Source organism: Phocoena phocoena, chromosome 6, assembly GCF_963924675.1.
Source record: "Phocoena phocoena chromosome 6, mPhoPho1.1, whole genome shotgun sequence".
Taxonomy (NCBI): Eukaryota; Metazoa; Chordata; class Mammalia; order Artiodactyla; family Phocoenidae; genus Phocoena; species Phocoena phocoena.
The window spans coordinates 16,148,855-16,165,237 of NC_089224.1; the positions used below are offsets into that span (position 1 = coordinate 16,148,855).

General features: G+C 49.4%; 1 protein-coding gene across 1 annotated transcript; it reads right to left on the minus strand.

Annotated features, from left to right (window-relative positions):
• Positions 1 to 399: 399 nt before the first annotated feature.
• SLC39A14 (solute carrier family 39 member 14) lies at positions 400 to 13,162 on the minus strand. Its single transcript, XM_065879073.1, has 8 exons — positions 12,899 to 13,162; positions 10,768 to 10,954; positions 7,542 to 7,711; positions 5,100 to 5,222; positions 4,429 to 4,617; positions 4,102 to 4,309; positions 2,573 to 2,757; positions 400 to 546 (listed from the first exon to the last, which is right to left on the minus strand). Exons 1-8 carry the CDS (start codon positions 13,160 to 13,162, stop codon positions 400 to 402), a joined length of 1,473 nt encoding a protein of 490 aa, XP_065735145.1.
• Between the last annotated feature and the right edge of the window lie 3,221 nt (positions 13,163 to 16,383).

Below are 16,383 nucleotides of genomic sequence, written 5' to 3' on the forward strand. Positions count from 1 at the left end.
GTCCTGATATTTCTAACCAAGTTGTGAGCCCTGGCTATCTTTTTGCATTGTCGGGCAAAGGATTCAAAAGGTCTCAGTGCTGGTTGGAAGAGAAAGAGGCCAGGGCAACCAGAGAAAAAAGTCAGTCTTGTCTTTTAAGCTGCATTCAGTTCCAGAATCACTCTGAGAAAGAAGAGGAAAGGGGGAGAGGCACTACCTAGAGGCTGGTTACCAGGGCAGCTTATTCCTAGGATACAGCATTTTAAAAACAGCTAACATTTGAATGCAGGAATACAGTCTCCATGTCACAGTTTTTAATAGAACTGCCTCTTCCGAGGTGCTTCCTGGATGAGGAGTCCTCGGGCCAGGGATCGGCGGCCAAGGGCCCGACTGCCGATCCCGCCGGCTCCTGGCAGGGCCCTACCCGATCTGGATCTGTCCCGAATACATAGTGAGGACCAGCATGATGCTGAAACCAGTCAAGAGGCCCAGGTTCTGGATGACAAAGGGGATCAAGACACTGCCGTTCCTTTCATCCTCTTGGCAGACCTCGTTCATCTCAGGGAACTGGGGAAGAAGAAAAAGAACACGAGAGCTGCAGTTCCTTTCTTAACCTTTAAGTGCAGGACAATTCAGTCATATGTATATTACCTAACAATTATTACAACATTTACTATTATTATATTTTTGCATTATAAGGCCACCACAATCATTAGTATAAATATATGATTATAATAGTTATAATTAAGATATATAACATACGATTGGTTTACAAAGAAAATCAACAGCAGTAACTTCTAGAACTTAAACGTTAGAGCCTTTCTCCAAGGTGGTTACCATTACTTTACAGCTATGGAAGTGAAACAAAGTACGACACATGCATGTAACCCTGGATGTGTTTACATGCGGACTAAAAAGAACCACTTTGCTAAAAATTACTGTGATCTTTAAAAACACATCAAAAGGTCTTTTTGCTATCAGAATGTTGTCACTTGTTTGGGAAATTCAGCAACCATGTAAGGGGCCAGAGAATGGAACTAAGCATTGCCGTGACTCAAGGCCTCTTGCTGCTGGCCGGCAAGGCAGGCGACAAAAATACCCTAACCCCAGGGAGGGCCACCCACCGGAGGAGAGAATCTAAGATGTTTCCATGGGCTGAGGATGGACCATGGTGGTCAGTGCTCTCATCACCTCATCAAAAATACTACTTTCCGGGACTGCTCTGCTGGCGCAGTGGTTAAGACTCCGTGCTCCCAATGCAGGGGGCCCAGGTTCGTTCCCTGGTCAGGGAACTAGATCCCACATGTCACAACTAAGGAGCCCGCCTGCTGCAACTAAGACCCAGCATGACCAAATAAATAAATAAATAAATATTAAACAAAAACAAAAAACTGCTTTCCGAGGATATGGAAAATAATTCATGCAAACCTGCCAAAGAACCGTCATGCCAACAAGGAAGGAAATCAACCTTGTTAATTATAAAGATGCAACAAATCAGGTATTAAACTAGCAAACGCAAAACTACTTAAACGGTTATACCAAACGTTACCAGGTACGATGTACACTTTCAGACACTGCTAATGATGTAAATTAAAGAAGGGTAAGCTTTTTAGAAAGCAATTTGGCGATACATATTAAAACCTCAAACCACGCATCCCTTCTGAACCAGCAATTCTTGTTCTGGAGAAGGTAAATCCCCTCACCAAATACTACTGCTAATGAGAAAAGGATGCTTTTAAAGAGTATGCAACATGAAAAATGTCTAGGATGTATTAAGTAAAAAAAAAACAAAAAAAAACAGGATATAAAATTGTGTACTCCATGTGATTAGAGTTATTTAAAAACAAACACAATGCACTGAGATGAAAAAGAAACAAAGCCAAGTGTTGTTATTTTGGGGGAGAATAATTATGGGTAATTTCCTCTCCCTTCCTTCCCTCCCTTCCCCATTCTTTATCTATAAGTCTTTATTCCGTAATACTTAAAGTAAGGACCCCGGAGTTGAGATACATCATTTTCTTTAATGACATATGCTAAAGGAACATAGGCTTTTCATCCTTTAAAATCTAATGTCCCCTTAAAAGGCATTGGACAGTACACTTTTATTTACAAATCGTGTGGCATGTGACTTGATTCCTCAATAAAGTTATTATTGGTGGCGCAGCGGTTAAGAACCTGCCTGCCAATGCAGCGGACACAGGTTCGATCCCTGGTCCGGGAAGATCCACATGCCACGGAGCAACTAAGCCCATGTGCCACAACCTCCGAGCCTGAGCTCTAGAGCCCACGAGCCACAACTACTGAGCCCACACACTCTAGGGCCTGCGTGCCTAGAGCCCGTGCTCCACAACAAGAGAAGCCACTGCGACGAGAAGCCCGCGCACTGCAACAAAGAGTAGCCCCCACTCGCCGCAGCTAGAGAAAGCCCGCACACAGCAACGAAGACCCAATGCAGCCAAAAATAAACAAATAAATAAATAAAATTTAAAAACAAAAAAACGAACTAATGCCCCTTGGCTGTCCTCCCAATCCAACGAATTTCATAACCCGATCCAGTTTTGCCTACAAGGCATTAAAACTATGGAAGACTTACCATATCAGCCAGAGAAATATACAAGAACATTCCTCCAGCCAGGGCAAAGATCCAGTTGGCAGAGAAGTGGCTGCCAGCTAAGATGCCGAAGGCCAGGCCCACGTAACAGCAGCAGGCAGAGAGGAAGTTGAAGAAGAGAGCCTGCTGGATACTCATGCCGGCATTGAGCAGGATGACAAAGTCTCCTGTGGTGGGGACAACAAGAGGGGAGGGTGTGGACAGAAGATTCATACTAGGTCGTGGGACACACAGCTTGATGAGGACATGCTTAAACGCTGGATGGAGTGTGGGTGAAAATCAAGATGGCCCCAGACTAGAGATCATGGTGACGAGACTAGGGCCCCCTTCACCACCACGCCAAGGAGCTGTCTCCATCTGTGAGGCTGGGAGTGTACAACCAGCCTAGAGGCTGAAAACAATGCACAGGATTTTCAAAAGAGAAAACCATCTAGCAATGGCCTCATTTCTCTCTCTCTTTTTTTTTTTGCAGTCCACGGGCCTCTCACTGTTGTGGCCTCTCCCGTTGCGGAGCACAGGCTCCGGACACGCAGGCTTAGCGTCCATGGCTCACGGGCCCAGCTGCTCCGTGGCATGTGGGATCCTCCCGGACCGGGGCACGAACCCGTGTCCCCTGCATCGGCAGGTGGACTCTCAACCACTGCGCCACCGGGGAAGCCCTCATTTCTCTTTTGATTGATGTTGAAACAGAAGGAGCTTCCTTCCGCAAAACTGCAATGAATGGTATTTTTCGAAAACAAAATTGAGACTGAGAGAAATAGTAATTTGCCCAGTCACAGTCACAAGCCAATAAATGGCAAAGCCAGGACATGACCTTGAGTGTCTGAGCCTTCAAAAAGTCTAGGCTTTTTACACTCTCCCTCTGATAAAACCAAGGACCTTCCAGCCCCTGGTTCATCTATTTCTTCTACCCACCAGACTCCTAACATACATCTCAGCCTTTGGAAGATTAATAGGATGTAAGAGATAACCTATATTGAGCACTTAGAATAGCGTATGGCACGCAGTAAGTCCTTTTCACTATTTTTTCCTTTTGCTTTTTACGATGAATCAATGAGGTAGGTACCAGTATTAAGCCCAGTGTAGAGGTGAGGAAACAGCCACAGGTTATGGGACTATGGGGAAACAACCATCCCAGTAAAAAAATGCCATCATTTCCAATGATCAATTTTCTTTCTTCCTTCCTCCCTCCCTCCCTCCCTCCCTCCCTCCCTCCCTCTCTCTCTCTCTCTTTCTTTCGCCATGCTGTGCAGCATGCGGGATCTTAGCTCCCTGACCAGGGATCGAACCCGTGCCCCCTGCAGTGGAAGCGTGGAATCTTAACCATTAGAAAGCCAGGGAAGTCCCGTCCAATGATCAATTTTCAATTATTAACTCAGCTGTTGAGAATTAGTGGTTTGATTTCACATAGCATAGAAAATGTGTTAATTAATCATAACGTGTGTTCTGAAGTGGGGGGAGGAGTCGGCACAAGCGGAAGGGGCTGGGGGGCGGGGTGTGAGCACACTTACCTAGCTCGTGTGGGAACTCCTCGCAGAGGATGGCCACCGAGGTGCTGATGCCTTGGAAGACAGACACGGTGAAGGAGGCACCAATAGCCAGGCCATCGATGAAATTATGGAGGCCGTCGCTCAGGGTGATCATCCAGGCCAGTGTGCCGATGTCAGAGTAGCGGACACCTTTCAGCCAGTAGCAGGCGCTCTGGGAAGCCTGCAGGTCCTGCAAGAAAGCCCCCCTGTCAAAGGGTGGACGACGGACCTTCAAGGTAGGCCCGAGTCATCAAGGCCATTACCACTTAAGGGCCCCTGCCCCCCACCAGCAGTGGATGGCCCACTGACCTGGACAGAGAGGGAGCCCACGATGACCTTCTCGTCCATCACAGGGGCCTTCCCATCCAGCTCGCCACTGCAGCGCTGAGAAATCATGTGGTCCAGATCCCCGTTCTGCAGCTTCTCTGTCACCCCCTCCTCCTGGTCCTTCTGGGAAGGGAGCGTCTCAGAGGCATAATGGCTGTGTCCGTGATGATGCTGGAGGGACCACAGGGAGGGGTCAGGTCAGTGCAACACTCACCAAAACCACCCACCCGGCAGGAGCTCCAAGCACCGGGAAGACCTCACTCCCACCATCCAAGAAAACACAAGTAGGCAATAGGACAGAAACCTAGGGCAAGGTGTTGGAGAACGCTGAATCGAAGGGCACGTGGTGCTGCCATGGGACGGATCTCAGAGGAGTGACCTCAGGGCCAACACTCATCCCTGCCAGGAGGCACAGCAAAGAACATTTACAGCTGCTCCTCGCAATGCCTAATGATTCGCCCTCACCCACTGCTAATACCCTCCTGAGGTGAAGTGAGGTATCTACTCATGAAATAGTTTGTGGGTTTGAATCCACGGCGGGAGGATCCAGGTAAGCTCACTGGATTGGCACTGAGGTAACACCACTACCGGACACAGTTCTGAGATGGATGCTCTCCCTAGAGGCGCTTCTTTTACCAACGATTAGGCCTCACCTCATTTTTCTGCTTAAGAAGCATCTTCAAGACCTTCTCTGTGAAAAAGAAGAGATAAAAGCCCCCAAACACCACTGCAGACTTGGAGACATAATAATCTTCCAGAGGGTTGAAACCAAAAGCCTGTGGATCCAAGAAAACAAAATGAGTTTAAGAATATAGAAAATCTTCACTGGTCCCCTCTCATCTCTTTAACCACTTGACTCTAGGAAAGGAAGAGACCGGGACAACTCTGCCCTGTACTCAATCCCTTTCCAGCAAAAATCTAACCCTTGATGTTTCCCTAATGTCACATCACCAGACCCGCTGGGTTCTCTCTAGCTTATTTTCTGATGCAAAAGACAGATCGTCTTTAGAATTTTACTCTCAGGAAGAACAGCCTTGGATGTGGCTTTCTACTTTTAATGAGGACTCTGTCTTCACTTCTCCTGGAGCTTTGCTACAAGGACAGACTCTGCCGGCAGATTCCATCTTTAAGGAGGAGACACTCGTGTTTGTTTTCATCGTTATATAGCGTTCCTGGCTGATCTGCCTGTAAACACACAGGGAGATGGTACAGTTATACTTTCTAAAATGGGAAATCCTTTCTCCAGTTAAATAGTAAGAATTGCGGCATCTTCCTGACCGCAGACCTCCCAGTGACCACAAAGCCAAGAAAGCAGACTGTGTGACTGCACGTGTCAATTTTGGGGGTTTTGTCTTGGTTTCTGGAAACTTCACTTATTATGGCCAAAAGAAAGAAGGAAAAAAAAAAAAAGAATCCATTGGGAAGCAGATAGGAGTAGAAATGAGGAGAATTCCATTCTCAGTGATGCTCCTGACTTGTGCGGGGGGGCTTGGGAAAGTGTCTGCTGACCTGCTCCTAAGTTTCCTGATAGGAAATGGGCCCCTCAAATAAACACCAGCCTTCTCGTGAATAGGGCCCAGATAAACACCAGCCTTCCCGTGAATAGGTCCCAGATAAAACACCAGCCTTCCCGTGAAAAGGTCCCAGATAAAAGACCACCAGCACCAGGAACTCCGGGCTAATTAAAAGCTAAGTGTTTGTCTTTTCTATTTTAAAGGGACGAAATGCAATCTCTTAGTGTAGTTTTCTAAGAGACATTAAAGGTCAAGTTCTAGAATAGAAATTACTCATTCCGGCCAACTTTCCAGGAGAGTCCAATCATCTTACGGAAAAGTGGGGTGGAAAGAGGCAACTAACAGTTCTCCACAAAAAGCACTAAGATACGAGCTCTTGTGCAGGTCGGATTCTGTATCTGTTAAATGGGTACAACATTCCTTGTTTCCTACACATCACAGAGGTGATCTAAGGATCAACTCAGAAAACACAAAACCGCATCCTGGAAAACAAAGTGCTCTAAGGAGCCCGGGGAGTCATCTTTCTGCTTCACCTCTGGCTCATCCAGGCCCGTCAGACTACCCACAGTGTAGGATTCCTGCCATCAGCAGGTCTACGCAGAGACCACACGGGATGAGAAACTCCTCCAAGGCCCTGCTAAGCCTTACAAACACTGGGCTCCTCCTCTCTCATGAAGGGTTTCCTGGTTAGCCCAGGTGAAAGGGCAAAGGTGTGAGGCCAGACTGGTGGGTTCTCTCCAGCTTATTTTCTTTCTTTTCTTCTTCTTTTTTTTTATTTTGCCAACAGCAAAACTTTACTGTGCACCTATTATATAAAGGCCCTTCCATGGATTAGGAGCTCATTATTTAATCCTCATACCTCTCTAGCTTATTTTCTGATGCAAAAGACAGGTTGTCGGGCTTCCCTGGTGGCGCAGTGGTTGAGTGTCCGCCTGCCGATGCAGGGGACACGGGTTCGTGCCCCGGTCCGGGAAGATCCCACATGCCGCGGAGCGGCTGGGCCCGTGAGCCATGGCCGCTGAGCCTGTGCCTCCGGAGCCTGTGCTCCGCAACGCGAGAGGCCACAACAGTGAGAGGCCCGCGTACCAAAAAAAAAAAAAAAAAAAAGACAGGTTGTCTAGAATTTAATGTCCTACTGAGGACCTACGGATTCTGTTTTTGGTGCCAAAAGCTCCAAATTGGGAGCCGTAACGTGACCTAACTACACTACCTCTGTTCACCTAACAGACGGTGAGCACCAGGTGTTTAGGAAACATTAACTCACGCGACCCTCACGGCCTCACCCTGAGGTCCGCCCTTTTTATTCTTCCCGGTTTACGTAGGAGGAAACGGAAGGACAGAGCGGTCAGGTGACTTGCCCAAGGGCACAGAACTTGTGGCCGGTGGAGCCGGGATTTGAACCAGCTCTCAAAGCCTTCTCTAAGCTGCCTCTCCTCGCTCGTGCCTACATCCTAGCTTCACTTTCCAAAAGGAGAGGACCTCCTCTCTAGGCCTTCTGTGGAGATGGAGGGCCCGCCCACTGTGTCCCGCCATCCCCCAGGAGGCGGCGTGCCCCTGTGCAAGGGCCCTGGCTTGCCATACCTCGGGGATGAGCTGGAAGAGGGCGTTGGAGTAGAGGGTTCCAATCGCCAGAGCTATGAAGTAGAGCAGCAGCCTCTTGTAAAAAGTCTTCTTCATGAAGGGCACCACGCTGGCCCCCATCAGGGAGCAGAGGGAGATGACGGTCACACAGAGGAGACCGTACCCCCAGACTGCCGGGGAGGGGGAGCCAGCCCCACCCAGGACAGGGACAAGGGCGAACGCCCCACGGCACGGCAGCCACCATTCAGGGAGAGAGGTGGAGAGGGCGGGAGGTGGAGTGGGAGGGGGTTTTGGTGGATATTAACAAAGGAGGCAAAACAAGAAAAATCAGAGAGACAAGCAGGGAGGGAGAGAGAAACAGAACATTTGTTAGTGATTCAAGTCCAATGAAATTTCCTTCAATCGGCTCAGGAGAAACGGGGAGGAACTCGCGGTGGCCTTGGAACCCCGCGTCTCTCGCCCCTGCTGCCTGGTGGCTGCTGAGTCCCACCTGCTAGCTGCTGTGCCTGGCAGGGCAGGTCCTGCCTTGGCCCGTAGCCGAGGTGTGCTCAGGCCTAGCCAGGGGCTGCCCAGCAGACTTTGGACTCGAGAGCTCTAGGGAACAGGAAACCAGAGCAAGGGGAAGAGACCGACAGATCGTTGGGCTGCCGTGTTGGCACGTCTGACCCTCGCTATGCAGGCACATGGGACACTCCCCACACCTGGTCTGCTCTGTGCAGGGCAGAAGGGACAGACAAGTAAGGCCCGATGGCCATAAAATCCATTCTCTTAACATCTCAGGTTTTGTTTTTTTCCTATGACCTTGTTTTGTTTTTTGTTTTCGTTTGCGGTTATGCCCCGAAACTTGCAGGATCTCAGTTCCCCGACCAGGGACTGAACCTGGGCCATGGCACAGGAAACCCGGAATCCTAACCACTAGGCCACCAGGGAACTCCCTCAAGTTTTGCTTTATTTGTTTGTTTCCATTTGCTTTGAGAGGGCTGCAGTGTAGAGAACAGAGTTCCAAGATCACCCCGTCAAAAAATATTTCCTCTACCATTTCCCAGTGTCACACACTCCGGGCAGGACAAAAGTGAGCCAGGATGAGGCCTGCCCTGTGAGCCCAGGGGCGGAGTATGTACCATTATTGTATTCCCATTCAACAGGCAACACAGCATTTCATTTCCAATCTTGAAAAAAAAATTAATAAATTTAATTTCTGGAGCCGAAAAAAAAGTAGCCCAAGATGAGGCCTGCCCTGAGAAGTGCTTGCTAGATTCATGTGGAATTCTGACATACCATCAAGATGGTTCACCTTAAACCAGTTTTCTCTCCTTATCATGAAGAGGGAACAGGCAAGGCAGGGATGGGCATCCCGTAGAGTCTTTTGATTGGAAAGGCCAGGCAGCTGCCTATGGAAGGCGGCCATCAGCATTCCCAAAGAAGGTCCACACATCACCCATCGCCCCACTGCACGTCCTTGCCTGAGATGACAGGTGGGCAGACTGTCACCTTGGGTCTTATTTTTTTTTAGCTCCTCAGTGGTTACAATTAAAGAACAAAATCAACAAACATTTCAGAACAGTCAAGTAAGGGTGCCAGGAAGTCAGTCCTATCAGGAAAAAGTCAAGATGCAAGGTGTGAAGGACGGTGGGTCCCTTTCCTTTATTTGGTAATTTTGATTTCGCTTTTTTCATTAAATAGTCTTGATTCTATGTTTGGCCCTCTATACTGTGGATTAGGGCCTGCTTAAAAAAAAAAAAGGATCACGTACTTTTTAGGTCAATACAACTTTTCAGTCGGTAACCTCTTTCCTTCCACCTCATTCCAGGTGGATCAGCTCTTGGTGGCCACACCTGAGTACGGCCAGGTCCTCTACTTAGAACAGAGGGGGTCTGGAGGACCAAGGGCAGGGACAGCCACCACTGGCTGCTTTCCTTTCCAGCCCTGCTGACAGGGCTTAGGAAAGGCACTGACTGGGGAAGGAGGCTGATAGGTCCCCAGCATGTGGGACAAGTGCTGAGAGCCTTGCATCTGACATCCCCTGAAGAGGCCAGAGGCAAACCTGGGTGCCCCAGGAGTGAGAGGAGGCCCTTGAGATCCAGAGGCAGAAGTCATTTGCATCCCTTGACATGAGGAAGAAGTTAATGTTTCAGGTGGCGGCTATCAGGTGCCTTGGAGCACAGGGTCAGGGCGGGGACGCCCCAGGGAGACAGGACGCGCACGTTTCTTTTCTACTGCACCTCTGGGATGAGCTGGAAGAGCGCGTTAGAGAGCAGCGTTCCAATGGACAGGGCGATGAAGTAAGTGAGCACACGGCTGAAAAACGCTTTCTCCGTGCACGGCAGGACGAGGACTCCCAGGAGAGAGGCCAGGTTAATCAGTGAGACACTGAGGAAACCAAAGCCCCACACTGTGGAGGAACAAGAACAGACGAGGGCCTCCATTACTGAGGGTGGAGGTACTCTTGCTGCTGGGGGGCAGCCCGTTCTGAACTCAGCGGCAATCGGGGCAGACAGAGATCTGCCAACCCATCAGTAAATGCTTGTTGAGTCCACCTCTTGCTGGGTGCTGTGGAGACGCCTAAAAATATACACCAAAGCTGCTATCCGAAAGCAGCTTACATTTCAGATGGAGGGGCAGATGAAAGGCTATAGACCACAGGAGTTAAATAACGACAGCAGGAAACGACGTGGGGGTGTGACACAGGTGGCACATGCTAGGTACCAAGTGCCAGGCTGCTCACACCAGCACGACAGGATTGCAGAAGGTCGATCCAGGCCCAAGGGAGCCGTGTGCACACACAGGCCACGGTGAACCACTGCGGCTGGAGCAGGGGTACCAGGCAGGGGAGGGGGAGGAGGATGAAGTGGGTGAAGTGGGCCGAGGGCAGACTGTGAAAGGCCTTAAATGCTAGACTCAAAAATCAAGGTGTTGGCCCCCTGGTAGTTTAATGAAAACCAAAACGGAAAAGTGACCAAAAAGAGCACCTCGAGGCTGGTCCAAAAGCCCCAGGACGGAACGCTCGCCAGCCACGCTGCCCGGCCTGGCAATGTGCTGGACCGGTCTTGGGAGTACAGGAGATACCAGTATAGTCATTACTCCCGCCCTTATCATCGCCCCTCCCGACGATGATAAGATGATGATAACCGGTCAAACATTCAGCGGGCAGCTCTATCTGATCAGCCCAGCGGTCCTCATGCAGACAAGCACGGACACCAGGCCCTGCCTTCCCGTGCTGGCTCACCTTCAACTGAGCTGGGCCTCCCCTCTTCTGTCTGCTCGTTCTCCTCATTCTCCTGGTTCTCGGAGGAGCAGGCCCGGGAATCCAGCTGCTGGAGGATGGTGGGGCAGAACTCCTGGAACTCACGCCCCCCAATCCGCAACTGGTCGCTGAGGTTGTGGGCAGCAAAGAGTTCTCCAGAACTGAAGCACTGAAACCAAGTGGGAGGGGCAGAAAGCCTCTTAGGACCCAAAGTCACACCTTGCCCCTGATGAGACTTCCAAGACGGAAAATAGAAGATGCAAATTTCACGGAACCTGCAGACTAATGTCCAAGGATGAGAGCAAAGTCGTCCCTAAACTTGAAAGACTGATAAGTAATCTTAGAGATCAGCCACCCATACATACCTTCCACTCACTCCTCTGTAAATGGCTACCTAGAAGTTCTGGGAACAACCGAATTCCAATCGTTATGACCAGGGTGTGGCTTCTGGGAAACATGCCTCTATGTGCATACCTGAAGATACAGCTTCTCCCAGATACCAAATCTGGCCACATTACAACAGCCCAGGGAGCTATGAGAGTAAAATGCAGATTTCACGTACTTCTCCAGAGCTACTGAGCACAGGTGTCTAAGAGGGACAGTGGTCTCCTGGACCATATCCAGTAATGTCCCCAGACTGCAGGATGTGTTGGCTGAGATTGGGAAAGGAAGCGGGGGGACATCTGAAGACTCAGGGTCTGCCATGGAGCAAGTGTGGGCTGCCCAGTGGGCATGAGCTCTGAGTTCCCTCGGGAAGCATCAGGTTAAGTGGTTCTCACACACCGTTCCCATGAAACACGGCCATTCTACTTCTAATTAAACAGTTACACGTCAGTCTTTCGCTGAGTTTGGTTTTACGTGGCTCTGTCTCTGAGGGAAACAGCCCTCTGGGAGTGCCGGCGAGTGAGGGTTTCTGGACCTGGTACTTCCATGGGGTCCAGCGGTTAAGACTTCGCTTTCCAATGCAGGGGGTGCGGGTTCAATCCCTGGTCAGGGAGGCTGGGATCCCACATGCCTCGCGGCCAGAAAACCGAAAAACAAAACTGAAGCAATACTGTTAACAAATTCAATAAAGACTTTAAAAATGGTCCACATCAAAAAAATCTTAAAAAAAAAAAATGCTGGGGGCTGGACTCAGTGACCCCAAGATCCTGCTGCTGAGCCGGAAGGCCTCTGGGGTCAGGCTGCATGCGCCCCCCAAGGCAGCCACCCCTCCGACTCAGACGTGCACCACGCCCCTGTGGTTCTGCATACACGCCACATGGCTCCCCCAGCCTGGCGACTCGGTCTCTCCAAACTCCGCTCTCCTTCAAGGCGAAGCTCCAGGACACCCCACACAGAAGCTTCCTTGACCATCTAGTGCACACTCACCCTCACGCTTCTCTCATTTCTGAATCCTGTAACGACTATCCAAGCCACAGCATCTAGCACTTCATTTGAATATCAGTTAACTCTGTTCTTGGTTGGCTGAGCTCCCCATCTTAACAGTAAACTCCCTAAGCATGACTCATTTTCCTCTATTTCTCACCACACTCAGCACAGGGAACAAAGTAGATATGCAAAGACGATGCTGGCTGACTTATATTTGGCTGCCACACACAGCCTCAGACTCTGATTAGCCAAGAAGATATGGAAGAGAGAACAGAGAACCAGGAGCCAAAAGACCTGAGTCTTAATCCTGGTCCCTCCAGAACTCGCTGTGGGTCCCTTAGTATCTCAGTATATACAGGATATAATGAAGATCTGCCACCTGCACGTAGAGGTACTTTGAGGCTCACCTAGGATAACGGGCAAAGGGCTTTGCAGAAACTCTATAAGAAATATTAGCTGACCCGGGAGCTCCAGCTTACCAGCAGTTCCAGGAGATCCCAGTGCGGCTCTGAGGAAGGGTCTGGAGGGCTGAGAGCCCCTACTTCATGGCTGCCCTTTGCTAAGGGCTTCAAAACACCCATGTAGGAGGTTGGGAGGCGCTGCTGGAGACTCAGACTAGCTGATCCCGACCGCAGGGGAAGAAGTGGCCCCTCTGCTCTGTCATCAAGGCTCGCCTGCCCCCAACTAGATTGGGAACCTTGAAAGAACAGAGACGGTGCTGGGCAGAGCCAGGGAGCCTTACCGTCGAGAGGTTCCTCGGTCCCGGCACGGACTGGGAGACGTTGTCCCGGCCCACTCCCACGTCCAGGCGGTTAAGCAGGGCCTTCAGCTGCTGCAGGGTGAGGCTGTCGCCCTCCCCGTAGCGATGCATGAGGTTCTGCAAGAAAGAGGCTGCGCTGATGGCGGGTGTCCCCACGGACACAGCATGAGCCTCAGGAGCAGCCGTCCACACGGCGAGCAGAGCCAGCAGGAGGCAGCTGGGGAGGGCTGGGTGCAGCAGCTTCATGGTGACAGGTGAGGCTGCAAGAGGAGAAGGCCAGGTGAGGGCAAGGCTTAGGACCCCCATCCTCTCCTTCCACACCAGACCCGCCAGCTGCGCTCCGAACAGGAGGGTCTCTCTTCAGAGTCTGAATCCAGTTGGTATCAAAACTGACTCTTCATCCCTTCTATAAGGCCTCTGCCTACCTTTTGAGAAAAATCCTTCTTTGGAAACAGAAGATAAAAAAACAAATTCAATAGGTCTGACCAAATTTGAAAAGAAAGAAGTATAGGAAAACTATGGGTGTTTAAAGCCCTTATCTTTTTAGAGATACTGAAATCATCATGGATTAAATATCTTACTTGGGATTTGCTTCAAGATAACCAAGGAGTGGATATTTGCATTAGAGTATAGACGAGACAAGACTGAGCATGAGTTGGTAATTGTTGGACCTGAGTGATGGGTAGGTGGGAATCCATGATACTATTCTCTCTACTTTTGTATATGTTTGAAATTCTCCAAAGGAAAATCTAAAAAAAAAAAAAAGAACACCACCACTTAAAGAGGGGGGATAAAAAACAGACCGGAAAAATTATACACCATCAAACATGCCAAAGGATTATTTCTGTACTACCTAAATTAGGGAACCGACATGAAAAATACTCAGTCTCCCTGGCTTGTTAAGAATACAAATTTAAAAGATGGAGGGTGCTACTTTGCTACTTATTAAAATAGCAAAACACATTTTTTAAAAAAGATATAAAACCAAATGTTAGTGAGGTTAAACAACAGAATAACATACTTCTGGGGGCTGTATACATAATATGACTCTGGAAAAGTTATACGATAATAAATGTATTTAAATCCTTTAATAACTCTACTTCTAGAATTTACACTAAGAGAAGCAATCCAAAAATAAAAAGGCTATTGGCAGAAAGATGTGTTGCGGTCAAGTGGATTACATCAATTTCATGCAATAGTATGCAGCTATAAAAAGGAGAATCGTGAGATTAATGTTAAATAAAGAAGCAGAACAATTATGTAATCAGAGTTAAGAACTGAGAAGGAATAGAGAAAAAATGAAAGCTTCCAGTAGCAGGATGGATGATTTTTCTTTTGTTAATCATTTCCCTTAGTATAGTTATAATGTAACTTGTGAAATAAACAAACACCAGGAGGGGAAAATGAGCCTCCTATTTAATCCAGGCCTAGGAGCCCAGGCACTGCAGTTATTCCCATGCCTCCCCGGGGCACCCGGGGCTCTGGCACGATGCCTCACGTGGATCACTCCATCTCCCCGACCTTGCTTGGGACAGAGGAACCAGAGCAAAGTGGTTAAGAGCAGGCTGATCTGCATCCTGACTCTGCCGTTTACCAGCTGTGTGATCTTGGGCAAGTTATGTAACCAGAGTCAACATTCTACAATCACCCAGCGCGGTGATAGAGCGTACCATGGCCTTTAGGGTCAGGAAGACCTGGCTTGAATTTCCACACTGCTGCTTCCCAGCAGTGACCTTGGCCAAGTTACGTAGCCTCTCTCTCCGCACCTCAGTTTTTTCATCTATAAAATCTGTACCCGCCTCACTGGACTATTGTGAAGATTTAACGACACGAGCTTTGGCAAGGGACTAGACTCAAGAAAGCGCTCGACAAAACATGGCTATGATTATCGTAAGACTTATAATTGGCAGGGTTCCTCCACTTTGACTCCCTCTCAGATATTAAGCTGCCAATGGAAGCATAGTGGCCGACTTTACTCCACGCCTACATCGCACAAGTCCCCGACCACAAGCATACCCGGGACATTCCAGGCTTTAGGTTCCACACATGGGGCACGCACAGAATCTGGAGACATAAACCATCACTCTTCAGTGAATATACTTTGAGTCACACAAATGAATGGATTAGGCATCAGCAAAAACGATAGGCTGTACAAGTGCTACTTTGAAACTAAAAGCTCTCAAATCTCCACCAAGACCCAAAAGTTAACTTATAGTGAGTAGGGTGGACCTTGTCCAAAACAGCTAAACCCCACTGTACAAAGAAAGCTGTTCTCCGCCCAACCACACTGTGATTTGTCTAAGGCGTGTGCTGCACTGTTAAAACAAAGGGGAGGAGGGCTGCATGGGTTTAAGAAAGGGGGGGCAAAGAGATGAGGACAGCAGTTAGCAGTCCCAGTGTGACCTTACTTGAAGCACCTGACACTCACTGATTCCTTTAAGAGAAGGCAGAACATTTATCCCCACAAAACAGATGAGGAAACTGGGGTTTGGGGATCAGGGAACGTGGTCCATAACCAGCAAGTAGACCAGAAATCGAATTCTCCATGAACTGAAGCCAGGTCTGAAAGACACTAAAGTCAGGGCACTCTTAGCCACTGTCCCCTCTGTGTGGAGACACACACATACATGCCCCGGGTCCCACGCAGAAGCCACCAAAGCCCGCGTGTCTCTGGGCAGATCTACCCCAGTTTCTACCAGTCCCAGCAAGCACCCCAAATCCAGGCGTAAGGTGCCCTGAAGACCTGTGGAGGAAACCCCCCAAGTGTGTGACACAGACAGGCTGTGTTACAGGGCTCCCTCTGCAGAATCACTTCAACAAAACAAGAAACCAAATCCGTCTGCAGCAACTTCAGAACACTCACAAACAAGAGACACGCAAAAACACTTCAAGGCCGAGACACCTGGGGTACTTGTAGCTGTACCTGGACAGGCGTTCACGTCAAGGTAAGCATCGACTCAGAGTTTGCTCTTCAATGACCCAGAGGCCCCTGGGAGTGGGTGGGGCGGAGCCCTCCCACCTGGCCTGCACTCCAGACAGGATGCCCACCCCGGAGAGTCAGAGGAGAATGTAGAAACAGCTGGAGGGCAGTAAGGAGTCCTGGTCCAGGGACCCTGGACTCGTTAAAGACACTTCAAATCCAAGTGACCCTGGCTTTTTGGCAGACATGAAAGGGGAGCTTTCTGCTCCAAAGGAGATGTAAGTTATTCTTAGGGAAAAAAAGAAAGTTTATAAGAGATTCTTTGGAGGAAAGAAAGAAGAGAGGAAGAGGACACATACAGCTCCGGAGCAGCGGGATGGTGAGGCTGGGCAGGGGTCCTCGCCTCTAGCTCCAGCTGCAGGAGGAAGCCCAAGCCCGTTCTATTAAGTCCATGGAAATGGGCGGCCCCGGGTGGGCCGTTCCCGCCGGGGAGCTGAGCCAGCCGCCCTCAAGACCACCTTCCTTCCAGGAGGAGTAAGAAGAGCCC

Bases quoted from the DNA above. Each gene is read 5' to 3' on its own strand.
- SLC39A14 (XM_065879073.1), bottom strand. From the start codon at position 13,162: ATGAAGCTGCTGCACCCAGCCCTCCCCAGCTGCCTCCTGCTGGCTCTG. The intron at 5,223-7,541 runs GTATGGCAAGCC...TTGGATCCACAG, and splicing joins TCTTCCAGCTCATCCCCGAG to GCTTTTGGTTTCAACCCTCT. The intron at 4,618-5,099 runs GTGAGGCCTAAT...TGGTCCCTCCAG, and splicing joins TTCTTAAGCAGAAAAATGAG to CATCATCACGGACACAGCCA.